General features: G+C 39.1%; 1 protein-coding gene across 20 annotated transcripts in view; it reads left to right on the top strand.

Moving 5' to 3' along the window:
* Nucleotides 1-15128: 15128 nt before the first annotated feature.
* The window catches only part of AHI1 (Abelson helper integration site 1), a 179341-nt gene continuing 174671 nt past the window's right edge, over nt 15129-19798 (top strand). For 7 of the 20 annotated variants that reach the window (XR_004968762.1, XR_004968761.1, XR_004968760.1 and 4 more), the window contains exons 1-3: nt 15442-15723; nt 16275-16349; nt 18867-18991. Coding sequence is in view for 17 of the 20 variants with exons in the window: in XM_036316695.1 (XP_036172588.1) it covers nt 16325-16349; nt 18867-18991 (150 nt within the window). In the remaining 3 variants the exon portion in view is untranslated. The other 13 variants (XM_036316698.1, XM_036316685.1, XM_036316699.1 and 10 more) reach the window with 8 other exon arrangements.

The raw sequence follows: 19798 nt of genomic DNA, 5'->3' as shown, positions 1-19798 counted from the left end.
TTTGGGTCATAGAGGGTACTATTAAGACAGATTTCCTGTCTCCTACCAGGCAGCTCCTTTTTCCACCATAAGGCCAAAATCTTGGGAACTAATTAATCCTGTTCCCAAAGAAGAATCTCAGGATTTCTTCTGAGCAACTTTAACAGTGAAGTTTCTCTGGCCACAAGCAACAGAAACCAATTCTAACTCACTTAAGATTACAAAGAATGCACTGATTCCCATAGCTGGAAATCCTGGAGCTAGAATGGCTTTATACAAACTTGATCAGAACCTCGTCCTTAGGGGTGCGAGATGGTTCCTGACATCACAGGCTCTCACCTGCAGCAGCAGAGGGACTAGCCAGCTTCCTCAATTGCTTGCTGGCCCAGACGTTTGATCCTGGGCCTCTTGCTGAACTATGCACTGCAATTATGGGAACAGAATCACACACTGATAGTCTAGGCAGAGGTCAGCACACTTTTTCTGTAAAGAGCCAGAGAGTAAATATTTCTGGCTTTGCCAGCATGTGGCCTCAGCCACAACTACTCAACTCTGTTATTGTGGAACAAAACAGCCATCTCTATATATAAAAGCCAAGCGACTGGAACACCAGAATGACCGAACAACCGGTCGCTATGACATGCGCTGTGGCGGCCAACTGGCCCAATCGGGGCCTGATCGGCCCCACCCCCAACCTCCTGCTGCTCCCATGGCCAGCCCTGCCCCCGATCAGCCCCCATTGGGGCCGGGCCGGCCAGATGCCACCCATGCATGAATTCGTGCACTGGGCCTCTAGTATATAAATGAATGAGCATAGCTATGTTACCATAAAAATTTATTTATATAGACTGAAATAGAAATTTTAGATAATTTTCACATATCATGAGATGCCATTGTTCTTTGGATTTTTTTCTCTGCAGTTATTTACTGATGTAAAATCCATTCTTAGCTCGCAGACTTTATGAAACAGGTGGCATGCAAGATTTGGTCTAGAGGCAGTAGTTTGCAACACCTACTCTAGGGGACCCACTTCACTTGAAACAGAGACTGAGACTGAGGGACAAGTGGGTCCCTCAAAGCAAATTAGGGTAGTGAGTGCTGAGCAACAAACACTATAAATGTCCACCCCAGCACTGTGATGCTTCACAATTTTAGCCATGAGGCTTGAGAGGGTATAGCCCAGTGACCTTGTAGAACTCACCCTGAAGCTAGAAGTATAATGAATGGCCCACCTTCAGCTCTTCATTGCTGCTCCTACCCCATACCACTCACCACTAGAGTTGTCCACGAGGTAGAGCCCATATAACTGTTTACTTATTTTCTGTGGCATCAACAATACACGTTCCCAGTCAAAATAGCTTTGCACATCCGAATGTGGACCACTTGGTCAGTGCTCAGCCCCCGTGTTACTGACACCAAGTAATTATATGGTTTGGGGAAAATCAATGTGTCCTTTCATTTACTCAACAAAGAACTAGTTATTGATCCCCATCCATCATTCTAGGCTCTGGGGATAAGCAGAGAACAAAAGATTTTTTAAAAAGCCATGAAACTTATTAATTAATTAAAAGTAAATAGAGAAAACAGAAAAATAAAACAGAGAAAGGAGTTAGGGAGTGTTGAGTATCATTTTAAATAGGTGGTCAAGCAAAGCCTTACTGCAGAGATGACATTCAAGCAAAGGTTTGAAGGAGAAGAGGGAGTGAGCTCTCCAAACATCTGTGCTAAGAGTTATTTTAAGCAAAGAGACTAGCAAGTGCAAGGGCTCTGGGGCAGGAGTGTGACATATTTAAGGAGGTGAGGTTAGCTGGAGCAGAGTGAGGGAGAAGGCAAGTAAGAGGAGATGAAGTCAGGGAAGTAGCAAGGAAGGGTCACAAATCACAAAGGGCCTTGGAGGCCATTGTACCAACTTTGATTTCTACTCTGAGTAGTGGTAAATGATCACTTAAGAGACTGAGTCAAATCATGTCTTCTCTAAAACACTAGGTGTCTTGGCCTCCACTCTCAAGCAGAGAACATTTCACTGGTTGAACTACAAATCTGTCTTCAAAACAACAAGCCTCCAAGTATGGCCTATAATAAACTAAGGCATCAAATAGCTTTGCAGAACAAATGCAAGTATGGTTAGGTCACATATCACCTGCTCCAAGCTGACTCCTGAGTAAGCAGACATCATCAGGGGAGGCCAGCTGACACACCCAGCACTGCACAAAAGTTGTTGAGAATAGTGCTGTCTGTGACCTGTGGCCTAATGTTACATTCTGCCTCTGCAAACCAATTACCGTACTTCTTTTCATTCTGGAATATGTCCATCCTACCCTTTGGCTGAAATGTCTAGTGCCAGCATTGTGCACATTCGCTTAAATTCCTCACTCAGCTGCCTTTCCCACTGCTGGATTGAGCAATAGGAATAATATTTGTGCCAAGAGGTAGCAGAGATGTCACCAGATACCAATGTTAGCCTATTTTTTTTGGCCCCATATTCTTCATCAAAGACAGCACCAGGCCTCTACCCCTCTGTCCAAGCCATGATAAACCACCAGTTCGCAGTGCTACCTGGGGGCTACTCTGAGAAGTGCATATCTGAGAGCCTGCATGTGAAGTTTTTATATCCCAGACCACCATATGATGCTAGAAAAGAGATCTATTATTCTACAATGAAAGGGTTCCAAGATGACCAAAGATATTTGGTAAATCCTGGGGCTCAGAGATAGTGGCAGAAAGTAATTCCTCATTTCCCCCACATTATCTGCCCAAATAACCATCTTTACCCAAACAAGGCAAGGATTTGAATGATGCTCTTTGTGACCTTATGGATGCTGAAGTTCATGCTTACGGCTGGCCAGCTGCTCATCTATCCTAACTCACTCTAACCCTAACCCCATGTTTTTAAAATAAGCTGAACAGTAGTATCATGGTGGAGAGGGTAAAAAAAAAAAAAAAATTACCAATGCCTGTGCTTCTCCCAAAGAGTTAACAAGGAATTTCTGTGAAAGGGAGGGGGGGGGGGGGGAGGTTCAAACATCCCTTGGGGTGATCATAGTGTGCAAAGTTGAAAATCCCACACTACTTATCAAAATTAATGTTCCTGTTTCTTAAGTGGGAGCTGCACTCATTCAAGAAAATTCAAGGACAGAGCAAGCTTTGTCCCTGAACTTAATTCAACAGAAAACTAGTCCCAGGCAAGGCCGGTTCTCTTCGGAGGTATGGAGGTTCTTCCCTTTGCCTTTGCTCTGCAACACTACAGCTAAAGCAAAGCTATAAACCCATCCCTTGCCTATTCCCCACTCTCCACCCCCTGGAATAAAAACATTGATGTAGTTTCTCTGTCTGCTTCTTGACAAGCAGTCTTGTTGCCTTTGCCCTTGTAATTCCTCCTCCTTGGAATGTAGCCCATGGGCTGATCGTAGTGTGCAAAGTTGAAAATCTCTACTTTGCATTTTTCTCCTTTCCCTTTGTTACCTTACTAACTTTTGCTCACGGCAATACACCTTCCCTGATTACAAGAAAAGACCATCTATTTGCTCTACAAATTTTTATTGTTCCCTGCTTTTTTGCTATTATAGCACTTAGCACATTATGTGATACTGCTTTAGATTAAGTCTAAGACACTATCAATGATGAGATACACTATTATTTCATGGAATGCTAAGGAACAAAAAGAAAGCTGTCAACAAAATTATAGCAATGCTTTCTTAAGACAAAACTTTTCCTTTCATACATATTGAAAGAATTCTTTTAGTGCAGTTTTGAGATATATCAAAGAGCCCAGGGTTTTGTTAGCACTTCTTATTTAACCAACTAATAGTCTCAATTTTTCTTCAATTGAATCACCTTGTCACAGAAAGTAAAGCAACTGCTGTTCAAACTGAGAAGGAAGTTTCTGATATTGGTGATTGACATGCAAATGATAGTTCTGCATGATGAATCGGTCACATCAACTCCTTTTTGTTTTGAAATGTCTTTTATGTCTTCAAAAGGATTAGGCAATTTCTCCTGCCTTTAGTTGAATTGCTTGCATGTGGTAATAATATTTCTCAGACTTTAACATGCATTTTTGTCACCAGGGCATTTTCTTAAAATGCAGATTCTGATTTTGTAAGTCTGGGATGGGGCCTGAAATTCTTCATTTCTAGCAAGTTCCTAGGTGATGCTGATGCTCCTGGTGCAGAGACCACACATAGTTTAGCAAGGGGACAGCCAAGCTTTCGCATATATCTGCTACAACACCTTGCACAACTTATTCAACTTGTAAGTATTTTCCTTTCTTAAGACTCATCAAGCATTTTATTAATTTGCAAGAAAATAAGAAATAGGCGTCAACCCTTCAACTATAAATATTAACCACACTGACAGTAAATACATGTCCCATTGTAGTTGTACCAAAAGGCTTTCTGTTATTAAAACTGAGGTTAATTAGCATTTGAGTGACAGTGAATTATTATTTGAATTTGGGCAGACTCCATCCAGTCACTTAAAGCAGAGCATGGCAATTGGACAATACACAGATTTTTATGTGTGACTTAATGTATGAAATCAAGGTCTTGCATACAGTATGAAATCTGAGTCATAGTTCATTGGCCCAGATTTCACATTTAAACTAGTCCCAACAATTTAAACATTAAAAATTCAGTTATGTTGATCTAAAAAAAAGACTTATTGTGTGATTCCTTGAGATTCTGGTAGTAAAAATTTGCCTTTTCATACTTTATGATTGGTTTACTCCTTCACTCCCACTGCCCTGAATAACCTGTGTATCATTTCTCCTTTTCTTCTGGGTGATGGTTCAAGTCAAATAGAAATTCATTGTCCCTATATTATTATTCACTTGGGCCTTTTATTCATGAGCATCTCTGATACAAGTATGTCAGTCTCCCACCACCAAAAAGAAATGAGGGGAGAATTATATTTAGCATACTACAAAAGCATTTCATGAAACAGTATGTTCATTAACACAAGTTGGATATATGCATAAAATAATACTGAGGATCTTATGTAAAATCTCCATAACTACAGAAAATTAGATTTCAGGACCTGATTTTTAACTTCCAAAACCATGGTGCATAACAAGATAGATATTCAATTAAGAAAAGCCCTCCATCTAAAGCAATCTCTTTGAGATAGAAATGGATGTTTACAGTCCAAAAGCATGAGAATTTAAATAGAGAATTTACATTTGGAGGCTGGAAAGGACCATAGAAATCATCTTGTTGAAATCCCTTCATGTTCATAGGGTTGGGGTCTTTAAAGGTCTTTCCATTCTTACAATTCTAATTTTCTTTATAACCTTAACACTCTTTATTCATATGAAAATGTAAGATTTGTCAAACACTTGATTCACAATAAAACTTTTTTAAATATATATGTTTAACCTCACAAATATTTTAAGTTAAATATTCCCCATTTAGGGAAAGGAAGTGAAAAGATCATTAGAGAAGGTTCTGCCTGTACCCTGTACCCCTATCTAATAGAACACATTAAAGAATGAAACCAATGGCCCAGGCTAGGAAGATATACATCCAATAATGTTACTACTCAAGGGTACTAAAAGTAACATTATTTCTTATAACATCTACAGAATGAGAAATCAAAGACAAATTCCATTTTTTATGTTAGGGTAATATATTTATAAGGTTGAGGGAAATGCTTATAAAGGTGTGGCAAATATCCTCAAATTTTAAGCTACTTTTTTTTTCTAAAACATAATTTAATTCTTTTTTTAATATTCACATTTGCTGTAAAGAAAATAGAGGGTGTTCCTTAAAGAACACTTCGTTGCAAAACTAGTTCCTTACAGGCATCTGACTACTACAAAAAATCTTCCCAGGAAGTGGACCTAGCCACATTTTCCATCACCCAGTACTTTTGGTATTTCTTTCTTCACCCTTCCTCAAGCAGATAGTTACTGAGTGCAGCCTCTTTTAGGTCCCTGTTCTATTATTCTGGAATGTGCGACACCTGGAATTGTCAAACCAGGACCTCAGAAGTGTTATTGTGCCTCTAAACAGGGTCTAATTTCTGGCAAAAGGAGCTTAGTTATGGAGGTCAGAAGGTGCCTGTTTGTGTTTCCCACTCTTTTAAGTTCATACAGTGGATATCTATCTATAGGATGGATGGCCCATACAACAGATGGCTACAAATGTCCATAAATTTCCTTGGCCCTAAATAAACCCTGCTTTTCAGTTACTTATCTTCATGTCTAGCTGGAGCAGACTGGCAGATCTTTCTACTGAGTAGGCAAAAAAACAGGACACAAAACCTTTACAATTCCTTTGCAAGAAGGATGAAAAGTCAGAAAATCACACTCCCACAATATTGGAGCTTTGGTGACCTCTTGTGGGGTAATTTATTAATAGCCCATAATAAAACAGTTCCCAGAATGGAATCTGAGGTGTTTTCTTTGTAGGTCTAGTAAGTATACCCATGGGCCTGCTGAGACCCAATGGGCCTATTGCAACCTAGAAATACCTATACTACATAAACTTATCAATAAAGTGTTAATAATTGCATCAGGTTATATATTCAACAGAGCTTATCTGCATATAAATACACATCAGGAGTGATGTACATAAAGTATTAAATACATTAAGGCATCCTAGAATCTTCTTTCCATAGGATAGGAAGGGACCTTCCAACCGCCCATCAAATATTTGGTAATCCTCTGTGAGGGGCCCAATCACAAGGGAGTTTGGGAAGAGATTATAGGTAAATCAAAGCTAACCCTTTAGGTATGGTATGTGTTCAATAAATGAATTTGTAGAAAAAGTAAATACTAGTAAGAATTATCTTCCTACTTAATAGTTAAAATTATTATCTTTAGGTCTATAACGAGTAATAAAATAAATCAGGACATCTTCCAGCTAGATTGCTTGTTGATAGGAAGGACAAATTTACTCATCTAGAAAGTGTCCACACACACACACACACACGCACGATCCTAAGCTGATAAACCAGGGTTCTAGCTAGTAAAATAATCACAATAGCAATTATTTTGTCTTTTCTGATTAGCAAACACTTCCTATGGCAAATTCAAAGAATAAGTCAAATTTGGTTTTTCTTCTAGTTACTATTTAACCTATTTGTTACCTTTATAAAGTAGCCACATTATAAAACAATGACCATTAATAAAGATATTGATTTTCAGAATTTCAGAATTCTGCTTTACTTCTGAGTTTATTTTTTAGATTTCTGTTAATAAATTATTTTTCATGTTAGAGATTTTAATGTAACATAACCACATGGCAGGCAAGGAAGCATTATTGTTACTTTATTGTCCTAGTCTATATATTCTGCATCATTTGTATATATTTGTATGTTGTAATTTAGTGCCTAATAAAAAACACACAGAGATACCTGGTAAATATTGACCAGTATGAATGAATAATATTATATAAAAAATTTAACTAGATTTTCATTCAGAGAAATTTGTTTAAATTAGTTAGCTTGGGGGGAAATTTAATTTCAGTAAAAAATGCATCTTGATTATATGGTAAGAGTTTTTAACTAAGAGAATTTGTACCCACAGAAAAAGTAGACAGGAGAATAAGTAACCTTGCTAAAAACACCAGAAAATAATGAGTAGAAAAATAACCGCATGTTCAGTTCTGTAGCATTGGTGACCCTAGTTAACCTGTAAAAAGTAAAAAATAATGATTACTATATATCATAGCATTATTACTACATTTTTTATTGATGCTTCTTTCACCAAACATTTGTAGATCTCTACTGTGCCCAAGGCAAATGTTGAACATAAAGATTTAACTCATCCCCCTTTTCCCTGCTAGTGATACTGAAAGTGGGCTCTGCCATCAACATTGATGGCTGGCTAAATGCAGGCTCTGCTGACAGAGGACACTGAGAGGGCTCTGCAAGTTTGAAGAGGGAGGCAGGTTTTGTTCTGGTGGTGTTTTTCTCCTATGGTCCAGCAGGGGGGTCCTGCCGGTGTTTCTGTCAGCAGCAGTGCTTTGTGCTAGGGTGGCAACCACACCCACTGCTTAGAAGTCTGAATCTCCCCCTCTGGGCACCCTTCTTGGGAGGTTCCTAGTTTCTTATTCACTTTTCCCTCAATTCTGCTGTTACTATCTCTGTACACTTTAGAGTTCTCTTTTACCAATTTTAGTAGCTAATACACCTTTTACTTAGCTCACAATTATTTTCTCCATTCAAATTACTGGTGTGGTTTGTCCCTGTCAAGACCCTGGATAACACAATAGTCAATAAAAATTTGAACCTTTAAGATTCTATAAAAATAAACACTAGACATCAGGTAAAACTCTCAGATTGCTAAAGTAAAATGTTCAATGACTGGTTAGAAGATAAAGTTGAGAAAATCTCCCAGAAAATGGAACAACCAGTTAAGAGATGGAAAATATAGGGGTGAGGTTGAGGTGTGGAAAGGGGGAGAGTGAAAGGGAATTGTTTATTACGTTCTGTTGTCTCCTATATGACTTTATTGGGAAGAGATGGGTAAGGAAGGTAGGAGCGATGCAAATGAGGTAAACTGTGTCTCTTAGCAGTAGACTAAGGCAATACTTAAGTGATGAATTAAGAAATAGTGATAAAAACAAAATTCAACTGAGTAAATGTTTTAAAGATCTAATTGACTCAATTAGGTGATTCATGAACTGGGCTATGAACAAAAGAAAAGAATGGATTATTTTTAGGCCACAATATCATCTTTTTCTTGGGGGAAGGCAAGGTTTTCTGTGTTTGTTTTTTCTATCATGCAGATTGCTTCTTTTTCCTATGAGGGATGGAGAGGGTCCAAGTTCCTAATTACCTTACTGGTGCTTGACCAGAAAATCCCAGATTGTTTGTTTAAGATTACATTTCTAAAAAATATTAAAACAGCAGTTAGGTCAGGTATTAAAATCTAGATTTGTTATCATGGGCTTTGGCGCAAGTGACACCATTTAGGGCCTGTAGGCCTGTGGTTTTGTCTTTAACAAAGGTAATCACCAGAAGAAACAAAAGCAGAAACTGTTTAAAAAAGATTACTCTCTTACTCTCAGGAGCAGCACTTTGGGAAGGAAGTGGTGAACCAGGGACATCATTTTCCCCTACAAATCTTTCTGTACTATTAATGTCTCACTTTAATAATAATTTATTCTAAACATTTAAAAAGACATAAAATTATAAATTATGCCAGGTTAGGAGAGAAAAAAAAATGGAATCATGAAGCTAAATTATACACAAAAATCATGTATGTTTAATTTTACATACTCATTATGTAATGTTATATGTGAAAACAAGGAAAGTCCCTTCTCATTTGTGGTAGAGATATCTGGCCTGCATCCCTCAGACACATGTAGGCCTGGTCGTTACCCATAGCAGGGTTTGGGAAGCCCCTCTTCTCACACTTCACAAGAGAGATGAAGCTGATTCTCAAGCTAGTAAATGCATACCATTTGAACAATAAGATGAAAATGTAAGCATTAGCAGTCACAAAAGGCCTTACAACTCAGGAACAGCAATGAGCATCCGAAACATGCCCTTTGTTCAATCAGAGGGCCTCTCATCATAGACGACAGATGAGCTGTCTAGAGAGTAGTCTTCAAGGACAGAAAAGGGCTCTAGGTTCTTGTGCATGCTCTATATAAACTCTGGTGGTATGGGCACCATTCTATGCCGCATTTATTAACCTAGAAACTGTATTTTTCAGTCCTGGGATTTAATGCATCTCACTCTGATGCAAATAGAAACAAAATAATAATAAATTTTTATTTTTATTTATTATTCTCTGAGCATAAATTTTTGTGCTCAAAGAATGTTATAAATTTGAACTAGTAGATTAAGCATCAGTAAATTAAATGGTTTGGATAACAAATGGGTACATAACACATTGTAATAAGGAGGCCTTACCTACCTTTGAACTGTGACATTCTAGGACCCATAATGATATATATTGATTTGCTGCCATCTAGTGCTCATTGCTGTAGAGATCTAGAATGAGCATAGTTGAAATGAAATTTTAAAAATTCTTTCCTTAGTCTCTGCAGCAGTCCTGGGTTTCTTTTGTGTGTGTGTGTGTGTGTGTGTGTGTGTGTGTGTGTGTGTGTGTTTTAATGGAGACTTCTGAGACTTAAATAAAAACATTTTCCTAATAAAATGGTATTCATGTAGACAACAAATTTATAAATAGCTTTATACACTGTGGAAAGTTCAGTGAACTCTGATCTAATCCATATCTATAGGTTTGAGGTATCTTAGTATGTCATCCCACAGAAAGTTTATAAGGAAGGCTTAACTATTTCAGTAAGTCATCTGCTAAATTTGAATGTGAAGGCAATTACTATTAACTCATAAAATTCCCAGCAACATGTATTAAGACTTGAAAGAGAAGACACTCCTCTTTATGTAGTATGTGAAAGAGATAGTCTGCAGAAAAAAAATTTTTTCCCCAGAAAATCAGCTAAAAAGGCTGACTAAATTGCATCATTGAGCTTACTGAAAAGTAAAAGAAATTTCCAGGGACCCAAAAGGCAAGAGAGAATTTAAACAAGAAGTGATAAGCAGGGACTGAAGGCATTCCTACCCCTAGGGCATTTGCTAATACCCTGAATGTAGTCCTAGAATATAATGGCTTCCCAACATACAGGATATGAGTCCTTGTTCAGTGTGGGAACTAATATCTTCACATCAAACTGGAACCTTCAAAAGACTACACCAGTAAAAAGGATGCAAGGAGGCTTGACTATCTGGGCTAAAGTTTGGGAAGAGGAAAAAATATCTTCCCTCCGAATTATAAACATAGCTACTCTTACATGTGATTTGGGTTCAAATCTAAACTAACCTGATAGTTTGTATATGGGATTTAAGAAAGGAAAAAGGTCAAAGATTACTCCAAGATGTTTGGTGTCTGGCTTGAGTAGCTGGAAAAATAGAATGGTCACTATGTGACATAGAGAAAACTTCAAGTGAGGTTTGTCTGAGGAAGCCAAGATTAGGAGTTCAGTGTCAGAAAAGCTGGGTTTGAGAGGCCTATTTGACTTCTAAGTGGAAATGTCTAGCATGCAGTTGAAGTGCAGTCTGAAGTGCAGTCTGAAGTTCAGGAAAGAAGAGTGGGCTGGGGAGATACTTTGGGAATAGTCTATATGATAATGGGACAATAGAGACTGGAAGAGAGCACCAACCAAGTAAGTGTAGACAGAGAAGTGGTCCAAAAAGTTAGCTCTGGGATACTCCAATATCAAGAGGTCAAGGAGATTAGCAAAAACTAGCAAAGGAGATCTAGAAGGATGAAAAGCTGGAATATGTGCAACCACCAGTTAGAAAATATAATGAGAATTTACTTCATTCCAAATAGCACCAAAATTATATAAAATATTGAGGAATAAATTTAATAATACTATGACAGACTTATATGAAAGCTCTCAATTTTAAAAAACCCACCATAACACCTTTTGACATTTTTATTATAATTGATAAAGAAGCCCTGGAATAGAAATGCTGTAGAATGAAGCCATTCAAATGATTAAGACAGATACATATTACTGACATAAAAAAACCTTTTAGGATAGTAACACTTGATAAAGACAAAAAAAAAAAAAAGGTGGTGAGACAAAAACTATAGTATGAAACTGTCTTTATAATTTGATATGTTTAGTATATATTCATGAAAGAAAGTCTGGAAGAATGTATAAAAGATTCTTATCAGTGATTAACATATGGCAGGCTTTCAGTATCTACTTTATAAACATCTGGATGATTGAATTTTTAGTCTGAGCACATATGAACATTATTAACAAAGTTAGAATTTAAATGAAATTTATATGGCATACATAATTGCATGGAAATAAAATTATAACATAATATTAATTCAAGAAAGCAAAAATGAACATCCTACATATGGTATGACCAGTATTAGAATATGCATGAAAAAAAAGACTGTAAAGTTCTCCAGAAAAGCTGATGGCGATTCTCTTTGGGTAGTAGTACTGAGTACTCTTTCCTTTTCTCCTGGTGCTATATCTCTCAAATTCTCTATAATGTGAGTATTCCTACTTTTATTATTCCTGTTTACCTTGAAAATTTTTAAGGATACAAAGAAAAAGTATAATAAAATACCAGGTATCTATCAATCAGCTTCAACCACCACCAAATTTTAGATATGCATGTGTCATCTTTCTACAATCTGGTTGTGTGTTTTTTTTGGGGGGGAGGGGTATTTTAAAGCAAATCTCAGATATCTTGCCCATCTATTCTATGTATTTTATTTTATTTTTTTATTTTTATTTTTTTTAAATATATTTTATTGATTTTTTACAGAGAGGAAGGGAGAGAGATAGAGAGTTAGAAACATCGATGAGAGAGAAACATCGATCAGCTGCCTCCTGCACATCTCCTCCTGGGGATATGCCCACAACCCAGGTACATGCCCTTGACCGGAATCAAACCTGGGACCTGTCAGTCCGCAGGCCGACGCTCTAACCACTGAGCCAAACCGGTTTCAGCGAGTATTTTAAAAAGTCTATTTTTACATCACCACAATACCATTATTTCATCTGTTAAGAAATTAACAAAGATTTCTTAATATAAATACATAGCCCATACTGAAAAATCTGTGCCTACAACATGTCTTTATATAGCTGGTTTGTGCAGAATGAGAATCAAAACAAGAACCGCTCGTTACATTCTGTTTTGCCTTCAGAATCCTACTCCAGCAGTGTTATGGGCTGAGTTGTACCCCCAAAATTCATATGTTGAAATCCCAACCCCCAGTACTTCAGAATGAGACAGTATTTGGAGATAATGTCCTTAAAGAGGTAATTAAGTTAAAATTAGGTCATTAGGGTGGGCCTTAATCCAGTATGGCTACTGTCCTTCTAAGAGGAGATTAGGACACAGACAAGTACAGAGGGAAGACTATGTGAAGACAGAGGGAGAAGGCAGCCACATAAGAGCCAAAGAGAGAGGCCTCAGCAGAGACCAACCCCGCTGACACCTTAATCTTGGACTTATCTTACATGGTTTACAACAACAGCATCTTACCTCATATCCTTGTATCTAAGTTTGCTTTCTTCCCATCCACTTTCCACACTGCAGCCAGAGTTTCTTTAACAGGTGTACATCTCAGCCAGTCTGATAAACTGGGGAATGTATTATTAAAATAATTCCCAAATCAGAATGTACCATCAGAGTTATAACCTCTCTTTGTAAAAGGAGGTACTTATATCACAGTTGTTAGGACAAATGAAAAACACATTGAACACCTATAATGCGTAGCTCTTAGGAGGAGCTCAATACAGGGGTGGGAAAACATAGGTTTACAGTTGTAATATAATAAATAAATAATACAAAAATAAACTGTTTTGTGTAATCACAACTGTAAACCTACTTTTGTCCCCCCCTGTAAATGTCATCTATCCCCATTCACAAATGATCATGAAGTAGCGCCAACTATTTGATAGATACTATTGTTGATGCTGGGGCTAAATAAGTAAAGTACAATGCAAATAATTAAAATATTTTATAGAATAAGCATCCAAAGCTTAACAGGATTTATATATGTACACACACACACACACACACACACAGCAGGAGTGTTTAGAGCAGCGGTTCTCAACCTGTGGGTTGCAACCCCTTTGGGGGTCGAACGACCCTTTCACAGGGGTCACCTAAGACCATCGGAAAACTCATATATAATTACATATTGTTTTGTGATTAATCACTATGCTTTAATTATGTTCAATTTGTAACAATGAAATTGGGGGTCACCACAACATGAGGAACTGTATTAAAAGGTCGCGGCATTAGGAAGGTTGAGAACCACTGGTTTAGAGGAATTAGTCAACCTAGTTAAGATTCAAAGGATGGACAACATTTGCGCTGAGATATGTAACAGTCGAGGGATTTTCAGGGAGAGGGGACAAAGTGTGCAAGAATTAGGGCATGAAACGATATCAATTGTGGTGGTGCACCTACTTCAACATTGCTGAAGCACAAAATTGCAATGAGGCAATGAGAAATGAAACTAGTCAGGCAGATGGACTAGGCAAAATAACTAGTTTTCTTCTCAGATCATGAAACATTTTCAGGAGAGTGGCATTATCAGATTTACATTCTTAGTAAAGTCATTCTGGTTAGTGATGTGGAGATGGAATTCCAGGGGTCAAAACTTGAGTCAGGGGACTACTAAAGAGGCCCTCTCACAATAATCCTTGGGAGATGCCCTGAAGGCTGGCCTTAGGCAGTGGGCATTGAGATGGATAAGCTATACCCGGGGGTGTTATAAACGTAGAATGGACATGATTTGGGTGTAAGATGTATTTAAGACGCTCAACAGGTAATTGACTACAATACTGGGAGGATGGTGGCGGCTTAAACCACGATAGAAACCCCAGAAAGGTTTTGAGTGAAAAGAGAAACAGTTCGGTTTGAGACGCATTGGACTGGTAATTTCTGCCTTCTCACGGGACTTGGAGAAGCAAATGCGATATGCTCTGCAAGGTGTGGCGATGCCAATGCAACTGGGAAAGGCTGGCCTCCAAAGAGATACGCTTAACGCTCCCACGGTGCGGCCGAAGCAACAGGTCATACTGCATGACGACTCCTGCAGAGAGCTGAAGTGTGGGAGTGATTTGTCGGGTATTTTTCCAGCCGGGCTGACTCGGAACTAAAGATGGCGCCTGTGGCAGAAATTAGAAAGTGGGAGGGGGCACTGGGCGTAGAAAAAGATGACGTGTTTCTTTTTGTTCTAACACATACTGATAACTTAGCGCCAGACGATCGGTGGATAATGTTTGCCTTAACATCTGGTCTGCAGTGCAACTCTCCTTCCGCACGCTGGCCGGCGGGTGCGATCGCGCGGGGGCCTGGCGAGCCTGTTCCTTCCCCGCATTCAGGTTTCTCATCTTCCGCGGGGTCCACGACAGCCTCGCCGGCTCCCTCGTCCCCGTCCCGTTTTTCCCAGCGCTGGCTACAGTTCTGGGCTGCACACGTGCTTTTTTGGGGGTGGGGGATGAGTGCAGGCTCTCCGGGGCACCCGCGCATTCCCGGGGTCCCTTTCCGCTCCAGCGGTTGCGCATACTTCGCGGGCTCTAGGGGTGCGGCGCGCGGCCCCGGAGCGCGTACCCGGCCGCAGTCTCCGGCGGGCGCGCGCCCCATCCGCGGGCGCCCCACCCGCGGGCGCGCGCCCCTCCGCAGTCCCCTGGGGCGCGGGGTGGGCGGCGCGGGAGCGGAGCCGGGAGGGGCGCCATAGCAGCTGCGGTCCAGGCCCCGCCGCGTCGGTTGTCCTGGGAACCGCGGGGCAGCAGTGATGACGTCAGCCGGTTGCGCGAGGCCCGCAAGGCGGCACCGGGCCCGCTCTCGGCGCCCGGGTTTCTGGCGGCTGCGTTGCCGGTGTGGCCGCTAAACTGCCAGCCCGCCCCCCCGGCGCGCGGGGCCGCTTCGCACCGTCCCGGCGTCGGGTGCAGCGGGACGGGCTGTCGGCCGCACCGCGCCTCCTCCCCGTGAGTACGCGGCAGGCCTGTGCCGCGCCGCCCGGGGAGCGGCGGCCGGGGGCTGCTCGGGGCCGTGGGCGCGGGGGCGCCGCCGAGCGGACGGATGTGGTTTTGGGAAATAGACGTGCTTTTCCGCTCCCTTCCTTCCTTGGGCTCCACGGATCTGGAGTGTCCGCGTGGTGTCCCGACGGAGTGCATGCAATCTTTGCGTTTCCTACTCCCGGTTCTGGTTTAAACGCGTTCAGAATAAGAGAAGTACGTTTAACCCCCTTTCGGATGCCGCCCTGGTGCTGATATTGAACCTGTGAGTGCCTTCTTAATGACATCTGAGAAGGGGTGATGGAGGCGTTTCATTTTTAAGAAAAAAGTCAAATTACCTTAGTAGGGTCTTTTCGATATGTGTAAATACAGGGAAAAAAGTAGACTAAGAATCTCTACTGTGAAACATCTGCTGATTGGAGTGTTTGGCCTCTCTCTCCCCCCTCCCCCCCCTTCACCTGTTGCATTAATGATTGCTGTCACTGAGCTTTCAGGAAGAAGATCACGTAGTTTTAAGACTATGGTAAATTTTAAAAAGATATTTGAAATAATTCGAATACCAAAAGTATTTTTAAACCATGTTTAGAATCTTGTTTATTTGTGTAGACTATCATTGATTTATTAATTGAATTTTGTACAAAGGGTTTTTGTTTATTTTTTCCCCCTGTGCTATAAAATTCTTTAAGAGTTATCCAAACCTCACAACTTTTTCTCCCCTTAATCTTTAGGGATGTTTATTTTGCCTGTGTACTACTTAGTTGTTACCTAGCTCACATAATTAGGTGTATTTATATAATCACTCTTTTCTTTTGTTAGCATTTCTTCTCAAGAGTTTCCTGTCCGAAGTACCCTAATACCGGAAGACAATGATAATTGCTGAGCCGACCCCAAGTAATGTTTTCCTTTTCTTTTAAACGTTTTTAGTTTTATTCTTAGAAACATATGCATCTTGGCCCTGGCTGGTGTGGCTCAGTGAGTTGGGTTTCACCCTTGCACCAAAAGATTGCTGGTTCGTTTGCAGTCAGGGCACATGCCCAGGTTTTGGGCTCTATCCCCAGTAGGGGGCTGTGAGGAAGCAGCTGATTTATGTTAGGTTCTCACATTGATGTGTGTCTCTTCTCCCTTCTCTCTCTAAAAAATCAATAAAACTATTGCACATGTTGTGTTCTAATGTGGGAATTAATGTTTGTTTTGGACACACCCCCATCTTTAAGTAAAGTTGGCAATTCAGGAAAATATATATATATGTGTGTGTGTATATATATATATGTGTGTGTATATATATATATATGTGTGTGTATATACTGAATTTACCCATAGTTCTGGTACACAGTGTCACACACCTACATATTTATTTGAGAAAGATGGGATGAATGCTTGTGCTCACCTTCTCTATTGCAGCAGCATTTTCAGCGGCAGGTTCAGTGATTTTAAATTCATTATCTGTGAATGTGCTCCCCACCAGCCGACTTGACTAACACAAGAGTGTGTGCACTTGGGAAAGTCAATCCTGAGATGGAATTTGGTTTCTTAAAGGTGCATTGCAATGTTCATTTTTTTACTTGAAACACTTTGTAAAAAGTGTAACATACCCAGTTACATATTTATTGCCTTTCAATTTTTTAAACTTTTATTTCAAATATGTGACTATTTTATTCAAATGTGATCCAATTTGCTTCACTTTATGTTGGACTCTAATGTATTCAAGTTATTTACATAAGATTGAGATAAGAGAAATGGGTATAAACCCGATGACATCATTTTGTCTAACAAGTATATTATAATTTTTATTTGGAACTTCCATATTCCAAATAAATCCTCTTTGTTTTAATAGGATCCTGAGTGAGTTAATGCTTTACATTGCAACTCAGTGCTCTCCATAAAACTGAGATTATACCCACTGGTGAGACTTTTATGAAATGTATGTATACAATACAATTTATTTATTTTAAAGTTTGGATTATTTTAATGGGTGCTTTAACAGATTAATGAATAAGATAGATGTTATCAACCAGATATTAACATTTAGAGATATTTGAGAGTTTGATATTAAGTTTTCTACTTGATGTTGGTAGTGAAGGTTAGCATGTATTCAATGGATGGCAGTTTAGGACTCAACTGGACAAAGTAAATAATAATTACAACATATGGTTAGTTTTCGTTTTTAATCATCAAAATGGATGTTTTATTCTAAACAGTCAGAGGCAAACTTTTTCTTAAAACGCAAGCCAGTAGATATTTTAAGCTTGGTCTCTGCTCCAACTACTGAACACTGCCATTGAAGCACTAAAGCAGCCATAACAATTCTTAACAGTGGGCATGGCTTTGTTCCAATAAAACTTTATTTACATAAACAGGTGACTGGCATGCAGGCCTTGTTTGCCAACATCTCCTCTGGGACAGTCATTCATTCATTCATTCAGCATTTATTTAATACATGTTTGAGTATTTCTTCTATGCCAGAGTCCGTAATAGCAGCTAAGGATATAGTTGTACACCACAGAGTACAGTGGAAGGCACAGATGGCATATTTATTTATAGGTATACACAAGTAATTACACAGTTTCAAGCTGGGTTAAGTGCTGTGAAGGAAAAGAATTGTCTGCTTGCTTGAGAAGTGGAGAAATTTAGCTGAAATTGTCAGTAACGGCTCTACTTTAGAGGTATCATTAAACAGGCATCTTCACACCAGCCATGCAAGGAGTGAGAAGCATCCACCACCAAGAAGCAGCCTCACATGGGGAGGAACTTGTTCTGACAGAGGAGCTAGAAGGGCAGTATGGCCAGAATGTAGGGATCTCAGGGGACATTTGTCTTGATTTGAAGCTGTAGGGGTAGGTAGGCCAGAAAGTATGAATCCTGCGGCACAGAGGGAGGGCTTGTTTTATTTCTGTCTTAAGTGAAATGGGAAACTCACAGGGTCCTAAGTAAGAGAATAACAGGATTTGATTTATATTTTAAAGGAAAAAAGCAACTTCCAATTTTTTATATTGGTTGAATGTTGATTATTGACTAGGCAAGTGTTGGCCGTTTTTCATGGAAAATGATCTTTGACATAAGAGTATTCTGATATTACATGTAAGGAAGACATTTAGAAATGTTAACTAACTTAGCTAAGGCCATATAACTAAGAGTAATAGATGCTACTGTGAATCATAAATAAAAAGTTAACTTATCAAAGGAAACTTAGAGGTTGCAAACCAAAAGGTAAGAGGGATATAGATGAGTGTGGTGTCATCAAAGCCAAAAGAAAAGTTTTTTTTTTTAAGAAGAAAGGACTGGTTAGTTGTTCTAATGTAGCTGGAGAACTCATGTGGGTACTTATAAGACTGTATTCTTTAACATAATAATGTAGCTATGTTATAGTAGAGTTATTTAGAAAATAACATGAGTCTTCATTATTTGTAGTTGAGAGTGAAGCCAAAGTAAAAACCGAAGTTCATTTTGAGGAATTGCTTAAGACTCACAATAATCAAATATACGAAAGAAAAAAACTGAAGAAAAATATTGGCACGTCTGGAGAAAAAATCTCAGTGAGTAATTGATTATTTGGTAATGGTGACTTATGTATCTGCGTAAAGTTATGACTTTTCATATTAAAACTCTAAGGAACTTTGGAAATTAAAAACAGTAAATTTATATCATGGTTAATAACACATGATAAAATAAAATTTACATTAGAATTAACATCACTTTTGGAATATTGAGCTCAGCATTGAGTGCTGTCCTACAAGAATAACATAGACAAACTGGTGAGAGTGACAAGGGGGTAATGGGGAAAAATCAAAACTAGCCATATTACACATATTTGAAGAAAATAGAAATCTTTAACTCAGAACAACTTAGAACATAATATCTTCAGATAATCCATGAAAACTTAAGGCGCTAATTATCCTTTTGTACTTGAGGTACACTTCAAATGATAGAATTTTTGACAGCACAGTTGGAAGGATTAAAAATACAGAACTCAAAGCAATACTAAATCAGCAATTAGCTACAACCTGATTTCCAGGGTACAATAAAGAGTCTGTAATAGTATCCACAATTAGTGCAGATCTATTTAGTCTTCAGACTTATCTCATTATTTCAGTTGCACCTTTTACTTCTTTGACCACAGTCTGTTATGTGCACAGACACATAAACACTTCATGCATGTTCTGATAATTGGTACATAGTTGTGTGTTTTTTGGGGAGGCGGCGGAGGGAAGTAGTTTAATAATGAGTTGCAGACATCCTTCATTTCACTTATAGCAAATTTACCCTATAGTCATGTGACTTGTTTATTTTAATCTGTCTGGTGGACATCAGTGTACACTAGCATTGTAAATTCTCAAGTGAGG

Source organism: Myotis myotis, unplaced genomic scaffold (assembly GCF_014108235.1).
Source record: "Myotis myotis isolate mMyoMyo1 unplaced genomic scaffold, mMyoMyo1.p scaffold_m19_p_7, whole genome shotgun sequence".
In the NCBI taxonomy this organism is placed as follows: Eukaryota; Metazoa; Chordata; class Mammalia; order Chiroptera; family Vespertilionidae; genus Myotis; species Myotis myotis.
Note: the sequence above shows the minus strand (reverse complement) of the source record. Positions and strands in the feature narration are given on the sequence as shown.